The sequence below is a fragment of the Mustela lutreola genome, chromosome X (genome assembly GCF_030435805.1).
Source record: "Mustela lutreola isolate mMusLut2 chromosome X, mMusLut2.pri, whole genome shotgun sequence".
Taxonomy (NCBI): Eukaryota; Metazoa; Chordata; class Mammalia; order Carnivora; family Mustelidae; genus Mustela; species Mustela lutreola.
Genome location: NC_081308.1, coordinates 67,844,691 through 67,872,025, shown reverse-complemented (window position 1 = coordinate 67,872,025; position 27,335 = coordinate 67,844,691). Strand labels below are relative to the sequence as shown.

The 27,335-nt window shown below is 37.7% G+C and overlaps 1 protein-coding gene across 5 annotated transcripts in view; it reads left to right on the top strand.

The window, feature by feature from the left end:
* Positions 1 to 27,335, top strand: part of ATRX (ATRX chromatin remodeler) — a 300,618-nt gene that overhangs the window by 53,198 nt on the left and 220,085 nt on the right. For all 5 annotated transcript variants that reach the window (XM_059158234.1, XM_059158233.1, XM_059158232.1 and 2 more), the window contains exon 3: positions 26,580 to 26,635. In XM_059158234.1, the coding sequence (XP_059014217.1) occupies positions 26,580 to 26,635 (56 nt within the window). The remainder of the gene's footprint in view (positions 1 to 26,579; positions 26,636 to 27,335) is intronic.

Sequence of the window (27,335 nt, the reverse complement as noted above, 5' to 3'; positions counted from 1 at the left end):
GAGAAGAAGGGAAGCAGGCTCCCTGCTGAGCAAAGAGCCTGATGCAGGGCTCAATCCCAGGACCCTGAGATCATGACCTGAGCTGAAGGCAGAAGCTTTAACCCACTGAGCCACCCAGGGACCTCTATGAGTTAAATTTTTACATTGTTCATAACTTCTCTGAATAGAATTGGTGCATTTTTTCTTTTTCTTTTTCTTTCTTTTTTTTTTTTTTAAAGATTTTATTTATTTATTTGGCAGAGAGAGATCACAAGTAGGCAGAGAGAGAGAGAGAGAGAGAGAGGAGGAAACAGGCTCCCTGCTGAGCAGAGAGCCCGATGCGGGACTCAATCCCAGGACCCCGAGATCATGACCTGAGCCGAAGGCAGCGGCTTAACCCACTGAGCCACCCAAGGCGCCCTGGTGCATTTTTTCTTAACAAAAATGTCTCAATACCTCCTTTCTACCTCCTTTTCTCCTTTGTAAGTGTCCTATATCATGTGGTGATCATTTTTGAGGTTTTCAAGGGTGACTACATATGTAAGAGCTGAATACACACACACCCACACACACCCCCCACACACGCACATGCATTTGCACTACAAATACAGTATGTACAAAAAGTATAAGAGAAATAGACCATAGTAAGAAGTTCAGCCATATGTGTAATTAGTATCTCAGAAGGGAGAAAAGATAGAGTGGATCAGAAACCTAGCTGTTGCAAATAACTGCAAACATGGCAGCTTATAATAATCCAAATGTATCATTTCACAGTTCTGTAGGTCAGGAGTCCAGTGAGCCTTTCTGGGCTCTCCTTAGGGTATCACAAGGCTAAAGTTAACATATCATTGAGACTATGTTCCTTTCTGAAAGTTCTGTGGAAAAATCCATGTCTGTGCTCATTTAGGTTGTTGCCAGAATTCAAGTCCTTGTGGTTATAGGTCTAAGGTTCCCATTTCTTGCTGGATGTTGGCCAGGTTCCTCTGTCTTAGCTTAAGGCTGTTTGTATTTCTTCTCTAATGGCCCCCTCTATGTTCAAAGCCAGCATGTTGAGTCTCATGCTTTGAATCTAACTCTTGATTGCTTCATCAGCCATCATCTGGAGAAATTTATCTACTGTTAAGACTCATGTGATTACACTAGCCAAATTCCTTTCACCCCTCCCTCCAATTCTTAAGGTCAGTGGTGCTATTTTACATAGTACAGTCATGGAAGTGGCATTTCCTCACATTCCTAGGTTCTGGAGATTAGGGAGCATGAAATCTTGGGGGCCATATGTAGAAATTCTGCATACTGTAGTATCCATTCATGATTCTTGGCTGAATGATATATTACTTTGATGGGTTCCAAATGCTGAATAATCTTTTATTATTTATATGTTTTAGTTGATATATTGCTATAAGTATATGAGAGGGCTTTACATTCTATTCTCTCTTCATTTGTTTAATTTGTATATGCTAATATTCTTTCTTTGTTAATATCTCTATCATTATTTCAGTGTTCTTTTGTATCACTCGTGGCAAGTGGGAGGCCCTTCTTTATGGCTCCTGCTAACCCTTTTACGCATCACCATCCTAGAGCACTTCGTTATTTTCTGCCCTCTTAAGATGTTGAATGTATATTTTGCATTGTCCTTTACCTGGCCCAGAAATCAGTTATTTCTCCAAGGAGTTCCAGTTCCTTTTAGTGAGATACTTTATTTAGAAAACAACATCTGGTTGTACAGTGTTCTTTTCATTGCCACCAGGACATCTTTGGTTACAGGCCCTTTCACAGAGAAAAGTGGCTATCTGTGTTAATATTTTCATGAATTGATATTGATAGTTTTGTTTTTTTATTAATTTATTTTTAAATTCTAGTATAACTAAAATGCAGTTTTATATTATTTTCAGGTGTACAGTATAGTGATTCAGCAATTCTGCACATTAAGAGTGCTCTTAGTCCCTTTCACTTACTTCACCTACTCACCTGCCCTCTGGTAACCACCTATTTGTTTTTAGTTTGTGACTTTTTTTCTTTGTTTTGTTTCTTAAATTCCACATACAAGAGAAATCATGTAGTATTTGTCTTTCTCTGACTGACTTATTTTGCTTAGCACTATATCCTTTAGATCTATCCATGTTATTGCAAATGGTAACATTTCATTCTTTTTTATGGCTGAGTAATATTCCATGGTAGATACATACCACATTGTCTTTATTCATCTATTGATGGACACTTGGGTTGCTTCCATATATTGGCTATTGTAAATAATCTGCAGTAAACATAGGTGTGCACATATCTTTTCAAATTAATGTTTTTGTGTTTCGGGGTTAATACCCAGTGGTGGAATCACTGGATCATATGGTAATTCCAATTTTAGTTTTTGAGGAACCTCTATATGGTTTTCAATAGTGGCTGCAGAGTTTGAATTCTTGGCAACAGTGCACAAGGGTTCCTTTTTCTTCACATCCTTGCCAACACTTGTGGTTTCTTATGCTTTAAATTTCTTTTATTCTGACAGGTGTGAGGTGATAGCTCATTGAGGTTTTGATTTGCATTTCCTTGACGATGAGTTGATGTTGAACATCTTTTCATGTTGGCCATCTTTATGTATTTTTTGGAAAAAATTTTCTTGATGTCTTTTGCCCATTTTTAAATTGGATTATCTGTGTGGGTTTTTTTTTTTTTTTTTTTTTTGGTGTTGAGGTGTGTAAGTTCTTTATATATTTTGGATACTAACCCATTATTGGATATGTCATTTGCAAGTATCTTTTCCCACTCAGTAGGTTGCCTTTTAGTTTTGTTGATTGTTTCCTTTGCTGTGCAGAAGATTATGTTTTATACTACAAATCAAATTATTTTTGCTTTTGTTTCCCTTGTCTCAGAAGACTTACCTAGAAAAATGTTGCTGTGGTGGATGTCAGAGAAATTACTCTGTGTTCTCTTCTAGGATTTTTATGGTTTCAGATCTCACATTTAGGTCTTCAGTGCATTTTGAGTTTATTTCTGTGTATGGTATAAGAAAGTGGTCCAGTTTCATTCTTTTTCTTTTTTTTTAAAGATTTTTATTTATTTATTTATTTGACAGAGAGAGAGAGAGAGAGAGAGATAGATAGATAGATAGATAGATATTGATCACAAGTAGGCAAAGAGGCAGGCAGAGAGAGAGGAGGAAGCAGGCTCCCTGCTGAGCAGAGAGCTCCATGCGGGACTCCATCCCAGGACCCAAAGATCATGACCTGAGCCCAAGGCAGAGGCTTAACCTACTGAGCCACCCAGGCACCCTCATTCTTTTGACTGTTGTCTGGTTTTCCCAGTATTTGTTGAAGAGACTTTTTCCCATTGCATATTCCTATTGCAAAAATAATCTTGGATTTATTTTTGGGCTATTATATTCCATTGATCTATGTGTATTTTATTGTTCCGGAACCAAACTTTTGATTACTACAGCTTTGTAGTATATCTTGAAATCTGGGATTTGATACCTTCAGTTTTTTTCTTCCTTTTCAAAATTGCTTTGGTTATTTGGGGGCTTCTGTGATTCTGTACAAATTTTGGGATTGTTTGTTATAGTTCTGTGAAAAATGCTGTTGGTATTTTGATAGGGATTGCATTAAATGTGTAGATTGCTTTGGTTAATATAGACATTTTAACAATGTATGTTCTTCTAGTCCATGAGAATGGAAAGTTTTTCCATTTCCTTGTGTCCTTTCTTTCACAAGTGTTCTTTAGTTTTCAGAGCACAGATCTTTTGCCTTTTTGGTTAGGTTTATTCCTAGGTTCTTTTTGGTTTTGGTAAAATTATAAATGGGATTATTTTTTAGTTTTAGAAAATTTTTTCTAGTACCTCATTATTAGTGCATAGAAATTCAGCAGACTTCTACAGATTGATTTTATATCCTGCAACTTTATTAAATTTGTATATCAATTTTACTAGTTTTTTGTTGGTCTTTAGAGTTTCCTTTATTATAGTATCATGTCATCTGGAAACAGTAGAAGTTTGTCTACTTCCTTACCAATTTGGATGGTTTTTATTTCTTTTTATTTTCTGATTCATATGGCTAAGACTTGCAGTACTATATTCTGTAATAGTGGTGAGGGTGGACATCCCATGTTTTGTTCCTCACCTTAGGGGGAAAGCTCCCAGTTCTTTCCCCATTAAGGATGATGGCAGCTATGTTTTTTTTTTTTTTTTAATAAATGGCCTTTATTATTTTGAGGTATGTTCCCACTAAACCTACTTTGAGTGTTTTTGTCATGAATGGATGTCATACTTAGTCGAATCCTTTTTTTGCACCTTTTGATATTATCATATGGTTTTTATCCTTTCTGTATTGAATGAGATGTATCTCATTGACATATTTGTGTATATTGATTCACCTTGCATCCCAGGAATAAATCCTGCCTGATCATGGTAAATGATTCTTTAATGTATTGTTGGATTCACTTTCCTGATATTTGGTGAGGAATTTTGCATCTCTGTTCACCAGGGATATTGCCTTGTGGTAGGTATTCTTTTTTTAGTGGAGGCTTTATCTGGTTTTGGTATCAGGGTTACACTGGCCTCATTGAATGAGTTTGAAAGCTTTTTTTCCTCTTCTACTTTTTGGAATAGTTGAGAGGAATAAATATTAACTCTTCAATGTTTGGTAGAATTCACCTGTGAACCATCTGATTGTGGATTTTTGTTGGTTGTTTTTGAATACAGATTCAGTCTTAATGCTGGTATTAGTCTGCCCAAATCAAATTTCTTACTGATTCACTTTTGGGAGATTATGTTTCTAGGAGTTTTTCCATTTCTTGTAGGCTGTTCAGTTTGTTGGCATATACTTTTTCATAATATTATTGTATAATCCTTTGTATTTCTGTGTCGTTGGTTGTCATTTCAACTCTTTTCATTGCCAGTTCTGTGTTCTCCCTCTTTATTTTTTGATGAGTCTGGATAAGGTTTTCAATTTTGTTGATTTCTTCAAACAACCAGCTCCTGGTTTCAGTAATCTGTTGTATTTTGTTTCTTTTTTACTTCTGCTTTTATTTTTTTTTTAAAAGATTTACTTACTTATTTTACAGAGCACATGCGTGCAAGCAGTGGGAGGGGCAGAGAGATGCAGACCCCCCTACGAGTGGGGAGCCTGATGCAGGTCTTCATCTTCCAACTGGGAAGATCATGACCTGCGCCTAAACCAGGAGTTGTGCCCTCAACCGAGTGAGCCACCCAGGTGCCCATATTTCTGCTCTTATTTTTTATTATTTCCTTCTGCTACTTGGGTTTAATTTGTTATTCTTTTTCTAGTTCCTTTAGGTGTAAGTTTATTTGGGGTTTTTCATACTTCTTGAGGTAGGTCTGTTTTGCTATAAACTTCCTTCTTGGAACATCTGCGTCTAAAAGATTTGGACTATTGTGTTTTTGTTTTCGCTTGTTTACATTTATTTTTAGTTCTTCTTGGATTTCTTGTTTGTTTGTCTCATTTACAGTTTATTAGCATGTTATTTAATCTCCATGTTTTTTTAAAGATTTTATTTATTTATTTGACAGAGATCACAAGTAGGCAGAGGCAGGCAGGCGGGGGGGGGGGGAGCAGGCTCCCTGCTGAGCAGAGAGCCTGATGCAGGGCTCGATCTCAGGACCCTGGGATCATGACCTGAGCTGAAGGCAGAGGCTACAACCCACTGAGCCACCCAGGTATCCCCTAATCTTCATGTTTTTATGTACTCTCCACATTTTTTTCTTGTGGTTGATTTTAGTTTCATAGTGCTAGTGTTAGAAAAGTTACATGGTATGACTTTTACCTTTTTGAATTTTTGGAGACTTGTTCTGTGACCTAACATATCATCTGTTTTGGGGAATGCTCCATGTGTATGAGAAAAGAATGTGTATTCTGCTGTTTTAGGATGGAATGTTCCTTTTTTTTTTTTAATTGAAAACCTTATTTATTCATTTATTTATTTTAAAAGGTTTTATCTATCTATCTATTTATTTATTTCAGCATAACAATATTCATTATTTTTGCACCACACCGAATGTTCCATGCAACCTGTGCCCTCTATAATACCCACCACCTGGTACCCCGACCTCCCACCCCAGCCCCTTCAAAACCCTCAGATTGTTTTTCAGAGTCCATAGTCTCTGATGGTAGGATTGAATGTTCTGAATGTATCTATTGCATTTATATGTTCCAATGTGTCCTTCAAAGCCACTATTTACTTTTTGATTTTTTGTTTGGATGATCTATTGATGTAAATTAAATCCCCTACTATTATTGAATTACTATCGATTGCTTCCTTAGTTTTGTTATTAGCTGCTTTGTTTTTATGTGTGCTCCCATGTTGGGTTCATATATATTTGCAGTTGTTACATTTTCTTTTTGGATTGTTCCCTTTATGATTATGTAGTCTCCTTTTTTGTCTCTTACTGTCGATGTTTTAAAGTCTATTTTGTCCTGTATAAATATTGCTAGTGTAGCTTTCTTTTCACTTCCTTTCACATAATAAATGTTTTTCCATCCTTCACTTTCACCGTCGATGTTTTAAAGTCTATTTTGTCCTGTATAAATATTGCTAGTGTAGCTTTCTTTTCACTTCCTTTCACATAATAAATGTTTTTCCATCCTTCACTTTCAACATGAATGTATCTTTTGGTCTGAAATGAGTCTTTTGTAGGTAGCACATAGATGGATCTTGCTTTATTATTGCTTCCTTCACTTTTATGTCTTTTGATTGGAGCATTTAGTCCATTTACATTCAAAGTAATTATTAAATAGTTATGTATTTATTGGCATGTTGCTATCTATTTTATGATTGTTTTTGTAGTACTTCCGTCTCACTTCTCTTGCTCTCTTCTCATTGTTTGCTTCTGTTCATTAGTGATATGCTTGGACTCCTTTCTCTTTATGTTTTGTGTATCCCTTACCAGCTTTTGACTTGTGGTTACCATTATGCTTATATATATCATCTTCTGAATATAAGCTGATGGTTGATTAAGTTTGAACCCATTCCTAACGCACTAAAGTTTTACTTTTCTCCCCACCCCACCATGTTTTCATGTATGGTATCTTATTTTTCATCCTTTTATTTTGTGAATTCTTCTATTATATTTACTTAATTTTACTGCTTTTGTGCTTCCTTTCTTCTTACTCCTCAGGGTATAACCTTCTTACTCAGATTATCCCTCTTAACATTTCTTGTAGGGCTGGTTTAGTAGTGATGAATTTAAGTTTTATTTGTCTGGGAGCTCTTTATCTATCCTTCTGTGAATGATAGCATTGTTGGTAGAATACTCTTTTTTGTTCAGATTTTTATAAATTCCAGTTAGTTAACACAATAGTATAATACTGGTTTCAGGAGTAGAATTTAGTGCTTGATCACTTACATATAAAACCCAGTGCTCATTACAACAAGTACTCTGCTAAATACCCATGACCTATTCAGCCCATCCCCCACCTGCCTTCTTCCATCAACCCTCCATTTGTTCTCTGTCATTAAGAGTCTCCTTTGGTTTATTATCCTCACATTTCTCCCCCCCTTCCCATATGTTCATCTGTTTTGTTTTTTTAAACTTCACATATGAGTGAAATCATATAGTATTTGTATTCCTTTGACTAACTTATTTCACTTAACATAACATACTTTAGATCCATCCATTTCAATGAAATGGCAAGATTTCATTCTTTTTTATGGCTGAGTAATATTCTTGTCTGTGTGTTTGTGTGTGTGTGTACACCACATCTTCTTCATCCATTCATCAGTGGATTGACCTTTGGGCTCCCCCCCATAGTTGGCTATTGTTGATACTGCTGTAAACATTGGGGTGCATGTACCCTTTCAAATCTGTAATTTTATATCCTTTTGGTAAATACCTAATAGTGTAATTTTTGGGTCATATGGTAGGTCTGTTTTCTCTTTCTGAGGAACCTTCATACTGTTTTCCAGAGTGGCTGCACCAGCTTGCATTCCCACCAACAGTGTAAGAGGTTTCTCCTCCTCCACATTCTCGCCAATATCCATTGTTTCCTGTGTTGTTAATTTTAGCCATTCTGACAGGTGTCAGGTGTTATCTCATTGAAGTTTTGATTTGTATTTCTCTGATGATCAGTGATGTCAAGCGTGTTTTCATAGGTCTGCTGGGCGTTTGTATGTTTAGGATAGCTATTTTTAACATTCAGTGATGTTGAGCATCTTTTCATATGTCTGCTGGTCAGATTTTTGTCTGAATATTGATACCATGACTTTATTTTTTCATACTTTATATTTTTAAAATATTAAACAGTTTACTGTAATAAAGTATTTTCAAATTTAAATTTTTTCATTATTTAATGAGCAGATACTATGTATCATTTATTGTTTAGGTAATGATACAAAATGCTGAGCGAAAGAACACATGGACCCAGCCTTATAACATGAGTAAAACATTAACAAAACAATCATAAAGATAAGTGTATACTACAACTTTAGACACCATTAGGAAGGTGAGGTATCCTGTGCCATACAAGTTTATAGTGAGGAGATAAAGGCACTTACCAACCGCACTGGATTGTCTTTTTTGAGAAGATGTCTCTTCATGCTTTCTGCCCATTTCTTAACTGGGTTATTCATTTTTTTGGGTGATCAGTTTGATAAGTTCTTTATAGATTTTGACCCTTTATCAAATTAATGACCCTTTATCAGATATGTCATTTGTAGATATCTTCTCTTATTTTATAGGCTGCCTTTTAATTTTGTTGATTGTTTCCTTTGCTGTGTGGAAGTTTTTTTATTTTGATGAAGTCCCAGTAGTTCGCTTTTGCTTTTGTTTCCTTTGCCACTAGTCAACGTGTCTAGTAAGAAGTTGCTACAGCAGAGGTCAAAGAGGTTTCTGCCTGTGTTCTCTACTAGGATTTTGTTGGTTTCCTATCTCACATTTAGGTCTTTCATCCATTTTGAATTTATTTATGTATATGATGTAGAAAAGTGGTCCAATTTTATTCTTCTGCATGTTGCTCTTCAGTTTTCCCAGCACCATTTGTTGAAGAGACTGTCTTTTCTCCATTGGATATTCTTTCCTGTTTTGTTGAAGATTAGTTGAACACAAAGCTGAGGGTCCATTTCTGAATTCTCTATTCTGTTCCATTGATTTAAGTGTCTTTTTTTGTGCCAGTTCCATACTGTCTTGATCACTGTAGCTTTGTAATATAGCTTGATGTCTGTAATTGTGATACCAACATTTTTTTAATTGTCTGACCCATTCAAACAATTTATTTTCAATGTAAACATATAAACTCAACGTGAGATGCCTAACTAAAGCAAGCAATACCAACAAAATCGAGACAGTTTCTCTTCTTCTGAGGTTTAGGATTTGCCCAGAATTCCTTATACATGGAATAGCCCATACTGAGAGTCATTGCTCCCACAACAAAGCCTTGGGCTGTCAAACACATGTCAATCAGGTGAACAGACATTTTAGTATTTCCCCTGCTCTTCAATTTATATAATCCCTATGCAACAATTGCTACAGATGACACCATTCCAATGGGAACAAACAGTTCCTCTCTAGCTTTTTTTTTTTTTTTAAAGATTTTATTTATTTATTTGACAGAGATCACAAGCAGGCAGAGAGGCAGGCAGAGAGAGAGGAGGAAGCAGGCTCCCTGCTGAGCAGAGAGCCCGATGTGGGGCTCGATCCAAGGACCCCGAGATCATGACCTGAGCCGAAGGCAGCGGCCCAACCACTGAGCCACCCAGGTGCCCCTCCTCTCTAGCTTTTGGGATAAGTTTAGATTCCTGGTCTTCATCATATGAAGAAAGAGAAAGATCTGTGCCAGTTGACATAGTGGCTGAAGAATCCTCCTACACTGAGAGGACTTAGGCTCCTGGTAATAAATATATATTAACCATGTATCTTCTTCCAATCCTTGAGCATGGAATGTTTTTTTGTTTCTTTGCACCCTCTTTAGTTTCTTCCATCAGTGTTTTATAGTTTAGAGAGTACAGATCTTTTACCTCTTTGGTTAGATTTATTCCTAGGTATCTTATGGGTTTTGGTGCAGTTGTAAATGGGAGCGATTCCTTGATAATTTTTTTCTCCTGCTTCATTATTGGTGTATAGAAATGCATCCAATTTCTGTACATTGATTTTCCTGAATTCATGTACTAGTTCTAGCATTTGTGTGTGTGGAATCTTTCTGGTTTTCTTTTTTTTTTTAAAGATTTTATCTATTTATTTGACAGAGATCACAAGTAGGCAGAGAGGCAGGCAGAGATGGAGGAGGAAGCAGGCTCTCCACTAAGCAGAGAACCCGACGCGGGGCTCAATCCCAGGACCTTGGGATCATGACCTGACCTGAAGGCAGAGGCTTTAACCCACTGAGCCACCCAGGCACCCCATCTGGTTTTCTACATAGAGTATCATGTCATCTGCAAATAGTGAAAGTTTGACTTCTTTCTTGCCAATTTGGATGTCTTTTCTTTTTGTTTGATTTCTGAGACGTCCAGTAGTACGTTAAATAGTAATGGTGAGACTGGATATCCCTGTCTTGTTCCTGACCGTAGAGGAAAAACTATCCTTTTTTCTGCATTGAGGTTATTGGCTATGGGTCTTTGGTATATGGGCTTTGTGATTTTGAGGTATGTTATATCTATACCTTAATTGCTAAAAGCAAGAATGGATGCTGTATTTTGTCAAATGCTTTTTCTCCATCTATTGAGAGGATTTCCTTTCTTTTGTTAATGTGGTTTATCACATTGATTTACATATATTGAACTGACCCTGCAGCCCTGGAATAAATCCCACTTGATCATGGTGAATAATCCTTTTTTTTAAAGATTTTTTTAAAAATTTATTTTCAGCATAACAATATTCATTATTTTTTCACCACAACCAGTGCTCCATGCAGTCCGTGCCCTCTATAATACCCACCACTTGGTACCCCAACCTCCCACCTCCCGCCCCTTCAAAACCCCTCAGATTGTTTTACAGAGTCCATAGTCTCTCATGATTCACCTCCCCTTCCAATTTCCCCCAACTCCCTTCTCCTCTCTAACTCCCCATGTCCTCCATGCTATTTATTATGCTCCACAAATAAGTGAAACTATATGATAATTAACTCACTCCGCTTGACTTGTTTCACTCAGCATAATCTCTTCCAGTCTCGTCCATGTTGCTACAAAAGTTGGGTATTCATCCTTTCTGATGGAGGCATAATACTCCGTAGTGTATATGGACCACGTTTTCCTTATCCATTCGTCCACTGAAGGGAATCTTGGTTCTTTCCACGGTTTGGCGACCGTGGCCATTGCTGCTATAAACATTGGGGTACAGATGGCCCTTCTTTTCACGACATCTGTATCCTTGGAGTAAATACCCAGGAGTGTAATGGCAGGGTCATAGGGAAGTTCTGTTTTTAATTTCCTTTTTTTTTTTTTTAAAGATTTTATTTATTTATTTGACAGAGAGAGATCACAAGTAGGCAGAGAGGCAGGCAGAGAGAGGAGGAAGCAGGCTCCCCACTGAGCAGAGAGCCCGATGCGGGACTCGATCCCAGGACCCTGAGATCATGACCTGAGCCGAAGGCAGCGGCTTAATCCACTGAGCCACCCAGGCGCCCCTGTTTTTAATTTCTTGAGGAATCTCCACACTGTTCTCCAAAGAGGCTGCACCAACTTGCATTCCCACCAACAGTGTAAGAGGGTTCCCCTTTCTCCACATCCCCTCCAACACATGTTGTTTCCTGTCTTGCTAATTTTGGCCATTCTAACTGGTATAAGGTGATATCTCAATGTGGTTTTAATTTGAATCTCCCTGAGGGCAAGTGATGATGAACATTTTTTCATGTGTCTGATAGCCATTTGTATGTCTTCATTGGAGAAGTGTCTTTTCATATCTTCTGCCCATTTTTTGATATGATTGTCTGTTTTGTGTGTGTTGAGTTTGAGGAGTTCATTATAGATCCTGGATATCAACCTTTTGTCTGTACTGTCATTTGCAAATAACTTCTCCCATTCTGTGGGTTGCCTCTTTGTTTTGTTGACTGTTTCCTTTGCTGTGCAGAAGCTTTTGATTTTGATGAAGTCCCAAAAGTTTATTTTCGCTTTTGTTTCCTTTCCCTTTGGAGACATACCTTGAAAGAAGTTGCTGTGGCTGATATCGAAGAGATTACTGCCTATGTTCTCCTCTAGGATTCTGATGCAATCCTGTCTCACGTTGAGGTCTTTTATCCATTTATGTTTGTGTACGGTGTAAGAGAATGGTCAACTTTCATTCTTCTACATATAGCTGTCCAGTTTTCCCAGCACCATTTATTCTTTTTTTTTAAAAGATTTTATTTATTTATCAGAGAGGGGGCGGGGGAGAGAGTGAGCACAGGCAGACAGAATGGCAGGCAGAGGCAGAGGGAGAAGCAGGCTCCCTGCCGAGCAAGGAGCCCGATGTGGGACTCGATCCCAGGACGCTGGGATCATGACCTGAGCCGAAGGCAGCTGCTTAACCAACTGAGCCACCCAGGTGTCCCTCCTAGCACCATTTATTGAAGAGACTGTCTTTTTTCCACTGTATATTTTTTCCTGTTTTGTCGAAGATTAATTGACCATAGAGTTGAGGGTCCATATCTGAGCTCTCTACTCTGTTCCACTGGTCTATGTGTCTGTTTTTATGCCAGTACCATGCTGTCTTGGTGATCACAGCTTTGTAATAAAGCTTGAAATCAGGTAATGTGATGCCCCCAGTTTTATTTTTGTTTTTCAACATTTCCTTAGCAATTCGGGGTCTCTTCTGATTCCATACAAATTTTTGGATTATTTGCTGCAGCTCTTTGAAGAATACCGGTGGAATTTTGATCGGAATGGCATTAAAAGTATAGATTGCTCTAGGCAGTATAGACATTTTAACAATGTTTATTCTTCTAATCCAAGAGCATGGAATGGTCTTCCATCTTTTTGTGTCTTCTTCAATTTCTTTCATGAGTGTTCTGTAGTTCCTCGAGTACAGATCCTTTACCTCTTCGGTTAGGTTGATTCCCAGGTATCTTATGGTTCTTGGTGCTATAGTAAATGGAATTGATTCTCTAATTTCCCTTTCTGTATTTTCATTGTTAGTGTATAAGAAAGCCACTGATTTCTGTACATTGACTTTGTATCCTGCCACATTGCTGAATTGCTGTATGAGTTCTAGTAGTTTGGGGGTGGAGTCTTTTGGGTTTTCCATATAAAGAATCATGTCATCTCCGAAGAGAGAGAGTTTGACTTCTTCATTGCCAATTTGGATACCTTTCATTTCTCTTTGTTGTCTGATTGCTGTTGCTAGGACTTCTAATACTATGTTGAACAAGAGTGGTGAAAGTGGGCATCCTTGTCTTGTTCCTGATCTCAACGGGAAGGCTGCAAGCTTTTTCCCATTGAGGATGATATTTGCTGTGAGTCTTTCATAGATAGATTTGATGAAGTTCAGGAATGTCCCCTCTATCCTTATACTTTGAAGCTTTTTAATCAGGAACGGATGCTGGATTTTGTCAGATGCTTTTTCTGCATCGATTGAGAGGACCATGTGGTTCTTCTCTCTTCTCTTATTAATTTGTTCTATCACATTGATTGATTTGCGAATATTGAACCATCCTTGTAGCCCAGGGATGAATCCCATCTTGTCATGGTGGATAATCTTTTTAATGTGCTGTTGGATCCTGAATATTCCTTTTAATGTATTATTTGGTTTGATTTGCCAGTTTCTTGTTGAGAATTTTTGCATTCTTTTTCATCAGGGATCTTGGCCTGTAATTGTCCTTTGTAGTGGGGTCTTTGTATGGTTTTAGAATCAAAGTAATCCTGGTTTTGTAGAAAGATCCTGGATGTTTTCCTTCCCTTTCTACTTTTTGAGCATTTCGAGAAAACTAGGCATTACTTCTTCTTTAATTGTCTGTTAAAATTCCCCTGGGAAGCCATCTGGGCCTGAACTTTTGTTTGTTGGGAGATTTATTTTTTTAAGATTTATTTATTTATTTATATGAGAGCAAGAGAGAGAGAGAGAGAGAGAGAGAGAGAAAGTAAGTTGAGGGGAGGAGCAGAGGGAGAAGCAGACTCCCTGCTGAGCCTAAGGCAGATGCTTAACTGACTGAGACACCCAGGTGCCCCTGTTGAGAGTTTTTTTTTAAGATTTTTTTTTACAGATTTTATTTATTTATTTGATAGACAAAGATCACAAGTAAGCAGAGGGGCAGGCAGAGAGAGAATGACGTAGGCTCCATGCCAAACAGAGAGCCTGATGCAGGGCTTGATCCCAGGACCCTGAGATCATGACCTGAGCCGAAGGCAGAGGCTTAAACCACTAACCCACCCAGGCACCTCTTTTTTTTTTTTTTTAAAGATTTTTAAAATTTATTTATTTGACAGAGATCACAAGTAGGCAGAGAGGCAGGCAGAGAGAGAGAGAGGGAAGCAGGCTCTCCGCTGAGCAGGGAGCCTGATGCAGGGCTCGATCCCAGGACCCTGAGATCCTGACCTGAACCGAAGGCAGAGGCTTTAATTCACTGAGCCACCCAGGCACCCGGGAGATTTTTTTTTTAACATTTTATTTATTTATTTGACAGAGAGACAGGGAAACAGTTGACAGAGAGACAGCAAGAGAGGGAACACAAGCAGGGGGAGTGGGAGAGGGAGAAGCGGGCTTCCTGCCGAGCAGGGAGCCTGATGTGGGCCTAGGCTTGATCCCAGTACTGTGAGATTGTGACCTGAGCCGAAGGCAGACACTTAAGGACTGAGCCACCAGGTGATTTTTCATTACTGATTATTGATTACTCATTCGGTTTAAATTTTCTATTGCTTTTTTGGTTTTGATAATTTTGTGTGTTTTTAGGAATTTATCTTCTAGTTTACCCAGTTTGTAAGTAATTTTTCACAATATTCTCTTATAGTTGTATTTCTGTGGCGTTGTAATTTCTCCTTTTTCATTGGTGGTTTCATTTATTTGGGTCCTTTCTCTCTTTTTTCAATTCTGGCTAGTGGTTCATTAGTTTTATTAATTCTTTCAGTGAATGAGCTCTCATTTTCATTGGTCTGTTCTGTTTTTTTTGTTTTGTTTTTGTTGTTGTTTATATATCCTTTATTTCTGCTCTAATCTTAATTATTTCCCTTCTTCTGCTGGTTTTCACTTGCTCTTCCTTTTTCTAGTTCCTTTAGGTTTGAGTTTAAGTTGTTATTTGAGCCTTTTCTTGCTTCTTAATGTAGGCCTATATTTCAGTGTACTTCCTCTTAGGACTGCCTTTGCTGTATCTGAAAGGTTTTGGACTGCTGTTTTTTCATTTTCATTTGTTTCCATGTATTTTTTTTATTTCTTTGGTTTCCTTGTTAACCCTTTGATTCTTTTTTTAAATTAATTTTTATTTTCAGCATAACCAGTATTCATTATTTTTGTACCACACCCAGTGCTCCATGCAATCTGTGCCCTCTATAATACCCACCACCTGGTACCCCGACCTCCCACCCCCCGCCCCTTCAAAACCCTCAGATTGCTTTTCAGAGTCCATAGTCTCTCATGGTTCACCTCCCCTTCCAATTTCCCCCAACTCCCTTCTCTTCTTTATCTCCCTATGTCCTCCATGCTATTTGTTATGCTCTACAAATAAGTGAAACCATAAGATTCTTTAGTAGGATGCTCTTTAACCCCTGTGTATTTGTGGTCTTTCCAATTTTTTCTTGTGGTTGACTTAAAGATTCCTAGTATTATGATCTGAAAATATGAATGGTCTGATCTCCATCTTTTTGTACTTGTTTAGGGCTGATTTGTGATCCAATATGTGATCTGTTCTGGAGAATGTCCATGTGTACTTTAAAAGAACGTGTGTTCTGCTACTTTAGGATAAAATATCCTGTAATTTTAATATCTTTTTATCACTATTTTTGCCATTTTAATTACTGTGTGTCTTGGTGTGGACCTCCTTGGGTTGATTTTTTTGGGGGGGTCTCTCTGTACCTCTCTGTGGATCTGGATTTCTGTTTCCTTCTTTAGATGTGGTAATTTTTCAGGTATTGTTTCTGCAAATAAACATTCTGCCCCATTTTGTCTTTCTTCTCTTTCTGGGATCCCTATACGTTCCTATGCTTGATGGTGTTGCTGCATTCCTTTAATTTGTTCTCTTTTTTAATTCTGTTATTTCTCTTGTGTAGCTTGATTACCTTCCAGTACTCTGTCTTCAAGATCACTGATGTGTTTTTGTGCTTCCTCTAGTCTACTATATATTCCCTCTAGTGTAGTTTTAATTTCATTTATTGTGTTCTTCATCTCTGCTTGGTTATTTTTTAAAAGATTTTATTCATTTGTTAGAGAGAGAGAGAGAGAGAGAGAGAGATCACAAGTAGGCAGAGCAGCAGGTGGTGGTGGGGGAAGCAGGCTCCCTGCTGAGCAGAGAGCTGGATGTGGGGCTCAGTCCCAGGACCCTGAGATTATAACCTGAGCTGAAGGCAGAGGCTTAACCCACTGAGCCATCTAGGTGCCCCAACTGCTTTTTTTTTTTTTTTTTTGGTATTTTATATCTCTTTTTGAAGTTCTCAGTGAGATCCTCCGCTCTTGTCAGTTCTAGTGAGTATCTCTAGGACCATTACATTAAATTTCTCTCCGGCATATTGCTTATCTCTGTTTTGCTTGCTTTTTTTCCTGTCACCCCTTTTTGGTGCATATTTTTTTTTCATGTTGTGTAACTCTCTGTCATTTATATGTGTTAGGAAAGTCATCTATGTGTTTTACACTTGGAAGTAATGGTCCTTTGAGGAAGATTTCAGGGGTGTCTCCTGTATGTGTTGTGTGTACCATACTGTTGTGCCTGAGCCACAGTTTTCTTCAGTGCAGTTGGATCCAGTGGCTCCCTTTGTCTATTAGGGGCAAAGTTTAGTCCCTGCATTGTTAATAGGCCAGTCTGGGGACAGCTTGTGCTTGGGTTGGCTTATATGAGACATTTGCAGGGCGCCCTCTTAACTGAACTGCAGGGTACTCTCCGTGTATTGTCCCCTGAGACTTGCATAAGTGGGTGGGGCCTGTCATCATACCATTTGTCTGCCCTCAGCCTTCTGCAGGGCTGCATTTGAACTGGTCTGTGTGCTTATTTGTCTCTTCCCCCAGGGCATGAGTCATTTTGTATTGGTTCTGGCCACTTATAGGTCTGCTTGCACAATGCCAGTGTTTTGGTTCCTCTTTAGGTGGACTTTTGCTGTTGGATTCAATGGGCTATATTGGAAGGAGGGGGGTGTGGGCAGGGCCCATAGTATCAGCAACGTATGAGCTAATCTACTCTAGAGGGGACCTGGAGATGCTTTAGAGAACTCTAACAGAGGGCATGGTGTACTGTTTGCAAGTTAGGTGGAGAGTGTTCTCTGGTCCCTGGTGTCAGGACTAGGGATTGGGGAGGTTAAGTGGCACCTGCCCACTCTTTTGTTCTTGGAGTAGTCTCCTGACGATCCTTTCCCCTCCTGTGCAGGTTCTCAGAAAAGTAAATAAACCAATTTCCTTACCGTAAGCTTGCTTCTATGTGGTATCTCACTGGGGTTGTTTTTCATGCTGGCTCTTTAAGGGCAGGGACTCCATTTCCTCTTGCTCTGTGGTTTTCCCAGAGCCCAGCCTGCTGATTTTTGAAGTTCAAAGTGTTGAGCCCCACTGATAATGAGAATTTTCAGTGTTGAGTTTCTCTCATTTTCAAAGCCAAATGTTATGGGGCTCCTTCTTTCCAGTGCAGGCCCCCCATGCCTGGGGAACGTGGTATGGGGTCTGCTCTTCTCCCTTCTCTGTGCTTGTGATTTCCTTCACTCTTGCAGACAGTCTCTGGGTCGGTTTTGTTCTTAACCATGTCTGTGCCCTCTCTGCCGTTTTTGATGTGACCTCTTCTCTGTGATTGCTGTGGAGAATCTCTTTTAACAGTCTTTGGCTTGTTTTCTGTGTTATTTACACTGATGTCGGTGTTATTTAGGTGTTTCATGGGTGGATGGGAGCTTAGGACCCTTCTACTCTATTATCATCTCCTAAAGTTGATATTGATACTTTTAATTCTAATTTCTTACCTCAGATTTCATTGTAGTCTTCCTCTTTTTGTATTTTAACTTCTTTTTGTAACAGAGAAATCTGGCCCTGCTATCCTCACTTCTTGTACTCATTCGCTCAGTCCTCATGTTATCTTCCTGGTTTCAAATTTGCTAACCATACCATCACAACAGAGAAACCTAACTATCATTAAGTAATTGTTTTAAATTCTCTTTGTCGTTAGAATGACATAATATTGTCAGAGTTCTGTGTTTGGGTAGATGGGGAATTATGCCTCTGGTGTTGGTAGACTGGCTTCATTTATACAAGCATATTATCTCCCGCAGATATAAAGTCTGGCCAAAATACTGAAAATAATTATTTGAAGGAACTGTAAAGTGCCAAAAAGCAGACACAAATGGGAGAGGAGTGAACACATGGAGGAAGGAAATACTATTAGTGGATTCCCACTTGTTAAGCCTTTTTTCCTTATGGAAAGTGCCAGGTAGCTCAGTCGGGGGCAGTTAAGATTGGATAGAAATCTGCATTCATATTGGATGAAGAATGAAGAAATTTAGGGGAACCCTAACAGCTTCTGTAAAATGAAGGGGGTGTATTCCATTCAAAAGAGAGCTACAAATTGAGAATTCCAAAAGCTTCAAAAACTCCAGCCATAGCTTTGATTGAATTGTTCAAGTGCGGCCCAGATTCCAGGTAGCTCAGTTATGGGCTGAAAGAACAGTAGAAAACTTTTAGTTGGTTCCAGTACAGGGTAAACAGTTTGGGGTTTGAATTCAACTAAGTTAACTGCCTGCATCCTCATAACAGAAATATCAGCTCTTTGGAGGAACATAGTGGGCTTCAGTGTCTTCATTTTATCTTCAAACAAATGACCTGTACCAATCCATAAATACTAGATAGATGAAGAAAGAAGAAATGTGACCCATGCTTGGAAAGGAAAGACAATCAATAGACACCAATCTGCAGATGACTCCAGCTTTGAGATTAACAAACAAGAATATGGAAAGCAACAGTTACAACTCAGCTCAAGCACAAAAAGGCAAATATGTTTATGATGAAAAGAGAGATAGGAAATCTTAGCATAGACATAAAAACTGTAAAACCCCATTTTGAAATTGTAGAACTAAAATACAGTTTTGAATAACAGATCATTGTACTTGACAGGAGATTAAAGGTAGCAGTATAAGTGTTCATGAATTTGATGACAGACTAATAGACTTTATCCATTTGAGACTAGAAAACATTAAAAAAGAAAGTGTGTGGATACTTGCTCTTCAAAGCCTTTCCCCAGTAAAACTGTATAGTAATCAATCAAACGCATGCAAAGAGTAAGAATGTGTAATCCATGCTCAGGAAAAAATAGTCAGTGGTAATTCTCAGTGGGCCCAGCGTTTTATAGTTATCCATATACTAATTTTGCATATATTTTGTTAGGTTTTTACGTAAGTGTTTCAGGTATTTGGGGTGCTATTTTAAAATCTGTTGTTACATGTATTTTGTATTTTATTTGTTCATTGCAGGTATGTTGGAATTTTATTCTCATTTTATGTTGTCCTTGAATCCTGTGAACTTGATGTAGGGAGAGTTTTTATTTTTTGCCTTGTAGATTCCTTGGAATTTTCTACATAATCTTGTCTGAAAATGAGGACAGTTTTAGTTGTTTCATCTGTGCGCATTTTAATTCTGTTTCTTGCCTCATTGTGCTGGATAGGAGTTTTTATATTTTCCATTATTATCTTGAATGATGATGGCAGACGTTCTCTTGATGTTTCTGATTTTGGTGGTAAAACAGTCTTTCACCATTAAGTATGATGGTAATGATTTTTGTAAATACTCTATCAAGTTGAGGATGTTTCCCTCTATTCCTAGTCTTCTGGTGGTTTTTTACAGTGACGTTTATATTCAGATAATTACAGATTCACATATAGTTGTAACAACTAATATAGAGGTCTTATATACACTTTGTCTATTTTCCCCATAATGGTAACTCTTTCTCAAACTGTAATATGTTATTGTAATCAAGTTATTGATATCTACAGGTCTGGTTCAGATTTCCTAAGTTTTCCTTTACTTGTATGGGTTTATTGAGTTTTATACAGTTTTATTACTTGGGTTGCTTCATAGCTCCACCTCTATTGTCATATATCCACTGTCACAGATTAGTCATCTTGCTCTTTCATAATCATGCTCACCTCCCTAACCGACTCCTACCCAGGCCTAACACCTGGCAGTCACTAATCTTTCCTCCATTTCTAAAGGTCTGTCATTTGAAACATGTTAAATAAATGTAATTATATGTATGTATGTAGTTGGGATTTGGTTTTTTCACTTAGCGTAATTCCCTAAAGATTCATCTGAGTTTTAGCATGTACCAGTAGTTATTTCCTTCTTATTGCAGTGTAGTAGTGTTCCATGGTATGGATATACTACAGTTTGTTTAACCATTCACCTGTTAAGGGACATCTGGGCTGATTCCATATTTGAGATATTACAAATAGAACTGCTGGTAAACATTTGTGTGAGCTGCATTTTCATTTCTCTGGGATAAATGCCTAGGAGTGCAGTTGGTGGGGTCATATGATAGTTGCTTGTTTATTTTAAGATACTCCTAAACTAAACTGAGTTCCAGAGGGGACATACCATTTTATATTCCCAAAACAATGTATGAGTGACTCAGTTTCTCTGCAACTATACCAGCATTTGTTGTTACCATTGTTTGCTTTTTAATTTTACGTATTGTGTTAGATAATTAATGATATCTTATGGTTTTAATTGGCATTTCCCTAATGACTAATAACACATTTAACACTGTTATTGAGATATAATTTGTATAGCATAAAATTTACCCATTTAAAGTATATAATTTAGTAGTTTTTATATTTCACAGATACGTGTAACCATCACCATAATTGTATAACCTTTTTATCACATTGAAAGAAACATCCCCACACCCTCACTAATCTACCAAGCAACCTCACTAATCTTTCTTGGTTTTATGGATTTCCCTCTGGACTTTTCTTATGCATGGCATTGTATAATACGTGGTCTTTTGTGACTGGCTTCTTTCACTTAGTGTAATGTGTTCAAGGTTTATCTGTGTTGTAGCACGTTTTAATACTTAATTCCTTTTATGGCCAAGTAACATTCTTTTATATGACATTTGTTTTATCTGTTCATGGATATTTGTCTTGTTTATAGCTTTTGGCTATTGTGAATAATGCTGCTACAAACATTTGTAAACAAGTTTGTGTATGGCGGTGTATTTTCTTTTTTTTTTTTTAAAGATTTTATTTATTTATTTGACAGAGAGAGATTACAAGTAGGCAGAGAGGCAGGCAGAGAGAGAGAGGAGGAAGCAGGCTCCCTGCTGAGCAGAGAGCCCGATGCGGGACTCGATCCCAGGACCCTGAGATCATGACCCGAGCCGAAGGCAGCGGCCCAACCCACTGAGCCACCCAGGCGCCCCAACAGTGTATTTTCATTTTTCTTGGGTACACACTTATGACTAGGATTGCTAAGTTGTATGGTAACTACATTAAATCCTTTGAGGAAATGCCAAAATGTTTTCCAAAGTGGCTGCACCTTTTTATGTTCCCATCAGCGGTGTATGAGGATTCTGATTTCTTTGCATCCATGACAACAATTATTTTCTGACTTTGTGATTTTTAGCCTTCCTAGTGCATGTGAAGTAGCATCTCATTTTGGATTTTGTTTTCATTTATCTTATGGCTAATGATAGTGAGCTTCATGTGCTTATTGGTAATTTGTATATATTTTCCTTGGAGAATTGTCTCTTCAGACCATTTGCCCAGTTTTTAATTGGGTATTTGTTTGTGTTACTGACTTTTAGCATTCTTTATATATTCCAGACTTTTTATTATGATAAAATTTAGCATTTTAACCAATTTTAAGTATACATTCATGTGGTTGTGCAAACATCACCACCATCTATCTCCAGAACTTTTCTTCTTTAAAGGAAACTCTGTACCCATTAAGCACTAACTTTCCAATCCTCTCTTCCCTAGCTTCTGACAGCCACCCTTCTACTTTGTGTCTCTATAACCTTGACTATTTTAGGATCCTCATATAAGTGGGGAGGGCTAATACAGTCTTTGTCATCTTGTGTCTGGCTTACCTTACTTAGCATAATGGCCTTCAACGTTCATTAGTATTGTGGCCTGTATCAAAATGAGCTTTTTAAAGCTGAATAGCATTCCATTGTATGTACATAGCATATTTTGTTATTCATCTGTCAAGGGGAACTTGGGTCAAATATATGATTTGCAAATAGTTTCTCCCGTTTTGTTGGTTGTCTTTCATCTTCTTGATGGTGTCCTTTGAAGCAGAAAAGCTTTTGGTTTTGGTAAAGTACAGTTAATCTAATTTTCTTTTTATTGCTCATGTTTTTGGTATCTAAGAATTCGTAGTACTAAACTTGAGGTCACAACAGTTTACCCCTATATTTTCTTCTAAGAGTTCTACAGTTTTAACTCCTTAGATCTCTGATGCATTTGGAGTTAACTTTTTTATGTTGTGTGAGGCAGGGTTCCAAGTTCACCTTTTGCATGTGGATACATAGTTATGTTAACATCATTTGTTAAAAAGACTATTTCCCCACTGAATGGTCTTGGCATCCTTACTGAAAATCAGTTGGGGGGAGTAGGGGGAGGGAAGAAAACCAGTCAACCACGGTTTTATTTCTGGACCTTCAGTTGTTGTTGTTGTTGTTGTTGTTTTTTTGATTCATCTATATGTCTGTCCTTTTGCCAGTACTACACTGTATTAATTACAGTTGTTTTATAGTAAGTTTTGAAATTGTGAAGTGTGAATCTTCCTATTTTGTTTTTTATTTTGAAGGCAAATTTGGCTATTCCTGTTTTTAATTCTATACAGATTTTTGAACGAGCTTGTCAGTTTCTAGAAAAAAGTCAGCTAGGATTCTGACAGGGATTGCATTATATTGATAGATCAGTTTGGGGACTTACCATCTTACTGTGGGATTGTTTCCTTTATTTTCAGGTCATTCGTTATAAGTGAGTAGAAATACAGTTTTTTTTTTTAAATATTATTCTTGTATTTTTCAATCTCTCTGTACTCTTTTACTAGTTCTAATAGTTTTTTTGGTGGATTCCATAGATTTTCTACATATAAGATAATGTCATCTCCAAAGAGAGATAGTTCGACTTCTTTGTTTTCAATCTTGATGCCTTTTATTTCTTTCTCTTAACTGCTTTCTCTGGCTAGAATCTTCATTACAATATTGAATAGAAGTGGCAAGAGTGGATTTCCTTTCTTGTTTCTGATCTTGGGGAGGAAAGGATTCAGTCTTTCCCCTTTAATATGATGTTAACTGGTGGGTATTTTGTAGATAGTTGAGGATGTTCCCTTTTTTTAGGGTCTGTTAAAACAGCTTTTAGTTTTTAGAGCTGTTTTACTTTTTAAAAATTTTCCAAGATTTTATTTATTCATTTAAGAGAGAGAATGAGAGAGAGAGAGAATGCACAAACCAGGGGAGGGGCAGAGAAGCAGTCTCCCTGCTGAGCAAGGAGCTGGATGTGGGACTCCATCCCAGAGTTGTGGGATCATGACCTGAGCTGAAGGCAGTGGTTAGCCAACTGAACCACCCAGGCACCCCAGAGCAGTTTTAGGTTCACAGAAAAATTGAATGAAAAGTACAAGGATTTCCTATATCTTCCTCCCCACACATGTACAACTTACCCCACTGTCAACAGGCAACACCACAGCTGTACATTTTTTACAGTTGATGAACTTATACTGACAAGCCATTATCACCTAGAACCCATAGTTTGCATTAGCTTTCACTCTTGGTGTTATACATTCTAAGGATTTTGACACATGTGTAATGACATGGATCTACCATTGTAGTATCATGCAGGTTGGTTTCACTACACTTAAAATTCTCTGTTCCATTTATCCGTTCTTCCTTTCCCCTTCAACTCCTGGCAATCACTGATGTTTTTACAGTTTCCATGGCTTTGCCTTTTCCAGTATGTCATAATAGGTCGCCTTTTCAGATTGGTTTCTTTAACTTGGTAATAAACATTCAGGTTTCCTCCATCTGTCTCTCTTTTTTTAAAAAAGATTTTATTTATTTATTTGACAGAGAGAGATCACAAGTAGGCAGAGAGAGAGAGAGAGAGAGAGGGAAGCAGGCTCCTCGCTAAGCAGAGAGCCCGATGCGGGACTCGATCCCAGGACCCTGAGATCATGACCCGAGCCGAAGGCAATGGCTTAACCCACTGAGCCACCCAGGTGCTCTCTCTTTTTTTTTTTTTTTTTTTAAGTGATGAATACTACTCCATTGTCTGGATGTACCAGGGTTAATTTATCCTGTTCACCTTGTGAAGGATATGTTGGTTGTTTCCATGTTTTGTTGGCTATGAATAAAGCTACTTATAAAGATCTTTACATAAATAAAAAGGGTGTTTATGTAAAATAAAAGTGTTCATAGGCATCTGTGTGCAGGTTTTGAGTGGATTTAGTTTTCATTTTATTTGGGTAATTATCAAGGAGTGTGATTGCTGGATTACATGGTAAGAGAATGGTTCATTTTGTAAGAAACTGCCCAAATGTCTTCCAGAGTGGTTGTACCAATTTCCCTTCCCAACAGCAATTGAATGAGACTTGTGTTGCTCCACATCCTCACCAGCATTTGATGTTGTCAGTGTTCTGCATTTATCCATTGATTGTATAGTACTATCTGCTTGTTTTAATTTCCAATTCCATCATGACATGTGATGTGGAGTATCTTTTCATATGCTTGTCGCTTGTGTATCTTTGGTAAGGTATCTTCAGATCTTTTGCCCATTTCTAATCATGTTGTTTATTATTATTGAGTTCTTTGTAGCCTTTAGATAATAGCCCCTTATGAGATTTGTTTTTTTTTGCAGATTTTCTCCCCCTCTGTGGGAGAAGGACTTGTCTTTTATTCTGTTGAAGTTTGCTAGTATTTTGTTGAGGACATTTCTTTCTATATTTGTGATAGTATTCTGTAGATTTCTCTTTTGTGGTAGCTTTACTGGTTTTAGTATGATACTGGTCTCATAAACATTAATTATTTATTATGGCAATTGCCATTATGGCAATTGTTTATGTCCATTAATTGGGAAGTATCCCTCCTTTTTATATTGGAAGAATTTTTAAAGAATTTTTTTGAATGTTTGGTATATTTCACTGGTGAAGGCATCTGAACCTTTGATTTTTTTCTGAGTAGTTTTTGATTACTAATTCAGTCTCTTCAGTTACAGGTCAGTTCACATTGTGTATTCTTTTTTTTTTTAAGATTTTATTTATTTATTTATCAGAGAGCGAGCACAGGCAGAGTGGTAGGCAGAAGCAGAGGGAGAAGCTGGCTCCCTGCTGAGCAAGGAGCCTGATGTGGGACTCGATCCCAGGATGCTGGGATCGTGACCTGAGCTGAAGGCAGCTGCTTAACCAACTGAGCCACCCAGGCATCCCTACATTGTGTATTCTTTAGTCAGTTTTGTTTATGTGTGTTTAGGAATCTGTTCATATTTTGTTTTTTAGTATTTTGGCATACAATTGTTCATGATATTCCTTTGTAATCTGTTTATTTCTTTAAGGTAGCTTGTAATGTCCCCTTTTAAATTTCTGGTTCTAGTAATTTGAGTTCAGCTCTTTTTTCTTGGTCTAGCTTATGGTTGCTTAATTTCGTTAATCTTTTCAAAGAACTAACTTCAGTTTTGGTGATTTTTCTATTCTGTTTCATTAAATTTAGCTATAATCTTTATTATTTCTTTCCCTCTGCTTCCTTTAGGTTTAGTTTTCTGTTATTTTTCCAGTGTCTTCGGTGAAAGGATATAAAATTTAATAATAGTATGATTATATTGTTAGTAAAAGATGGAGGTTAAATTTTAAGAGAAAATACTGAGAAGATTACAATAGGAAATGTTTTGACACCAAACTACTATTTTTAGAAACGTAGTGCTTTTTTAAAAAAAAATCTTCTTTTTTTAAAAGATTTTATTTATTTATTTGACAGAGGGAGACAGAGCAAGCACAAGTAGGGGGCGTAGTGGGCAGAGGGAGAGGGAGAAGCTGACTCCCCGCTGAGCCATTAGTCCAGGAGTCCGATGTGGGGCTCGATCCTAGGACTGTGAGATCATGACCTGAGCCGAAGGTAGTTGCTTAATGACTGAGCCACCCAGGCTCCCTGGAAACTTAGTGTTTTAATTTATTTGTATTTATTTATTTTTAAGGATTTTATTTATTTGTCAGAGAGAGAGAGAGAGAGCACAAGCAAGGGAAGTGGCAGGCAGAGGGAGAAGCAGGGTCCTTGGCTGAGCAAGGAGCCTGATGCAGAACTCATCCTAGGAGCCTGGGATCATGACCTGAGCTGAAGGCAGATCCTTAACTGACTGAGCCTCCCAGGCATCCCTAGAAACTTAGTGCTTTTAAAGAAGGAGTTAGTGTGTCGAGGGGGTGGTTCTGGTGAGAAAATTCTTCTAGAAATATTTTAATGTGAGTAATATAGTACCAGTACTGTTGTACTTCATAGATTGAAAAATGGCTTCATGGAGTTGTAGTATTGGTATTCTGTTTGATAATGCTTTGAAGAGATAAATGAAGTTTTTATTTCTTCTCTTTTAAGAAAAAGTCAGTGGTTCTGGAAATAACTCAGATATGATGGAAAACAGCAAGGAAGAGGTAAGACTAATTAAAAGTATTTAAAAGATACCTACTAATTGCTAATAACCAACTGGAGTATATGTTATCAGATTGATTCTGTTTTTTTAAAAAGATTTATTGATTTATTTTAGAACAGGGAGGGGCAGAGGGAGAGGGAGAGAGAGAAACTCAAGCAGACTCCACGTTGAGCATGGAGCCCAACACAGGGCTCAGTCTCATGACCCTGAGTTCATGACCTGAGCTGAAACCAAGAGTTGGACACTCAACCGACTGCGCCACCCAGGCACCCCAGATTGCTTCTGTTTAGTACATGCATGTGTTTAAGTTTACTGTTATACTGAAGTATTATGATACTTCATTTTGGGTAGTTGTTTATTTTTAGAAGGTGTTCATTGTTTTTATTATTGTATGGTTCACTTCAGCAATATACCTAAAGTCAGACTACTGAAGACTTTCTAACAGGTAAGTATTTGAACATTATTATATTGCAGTGGTGCTCAAGGTGGTTGTTATAGGCATGATTCCATGGTTCTGACATCTCTCAAAACTGGATATTTAGAGTATCTTAAGCATTATACAGGAACCCGTTCTGATATCCTTCACTCATGATACCCAGGCCTATGCTACTTAGTATAAGAATTTTAATCCAAAAAAATATATTGATTATATTGGCAAAATGACAATAAATTTAGTATCTCAAAGCAAATAGTAGAAGGTA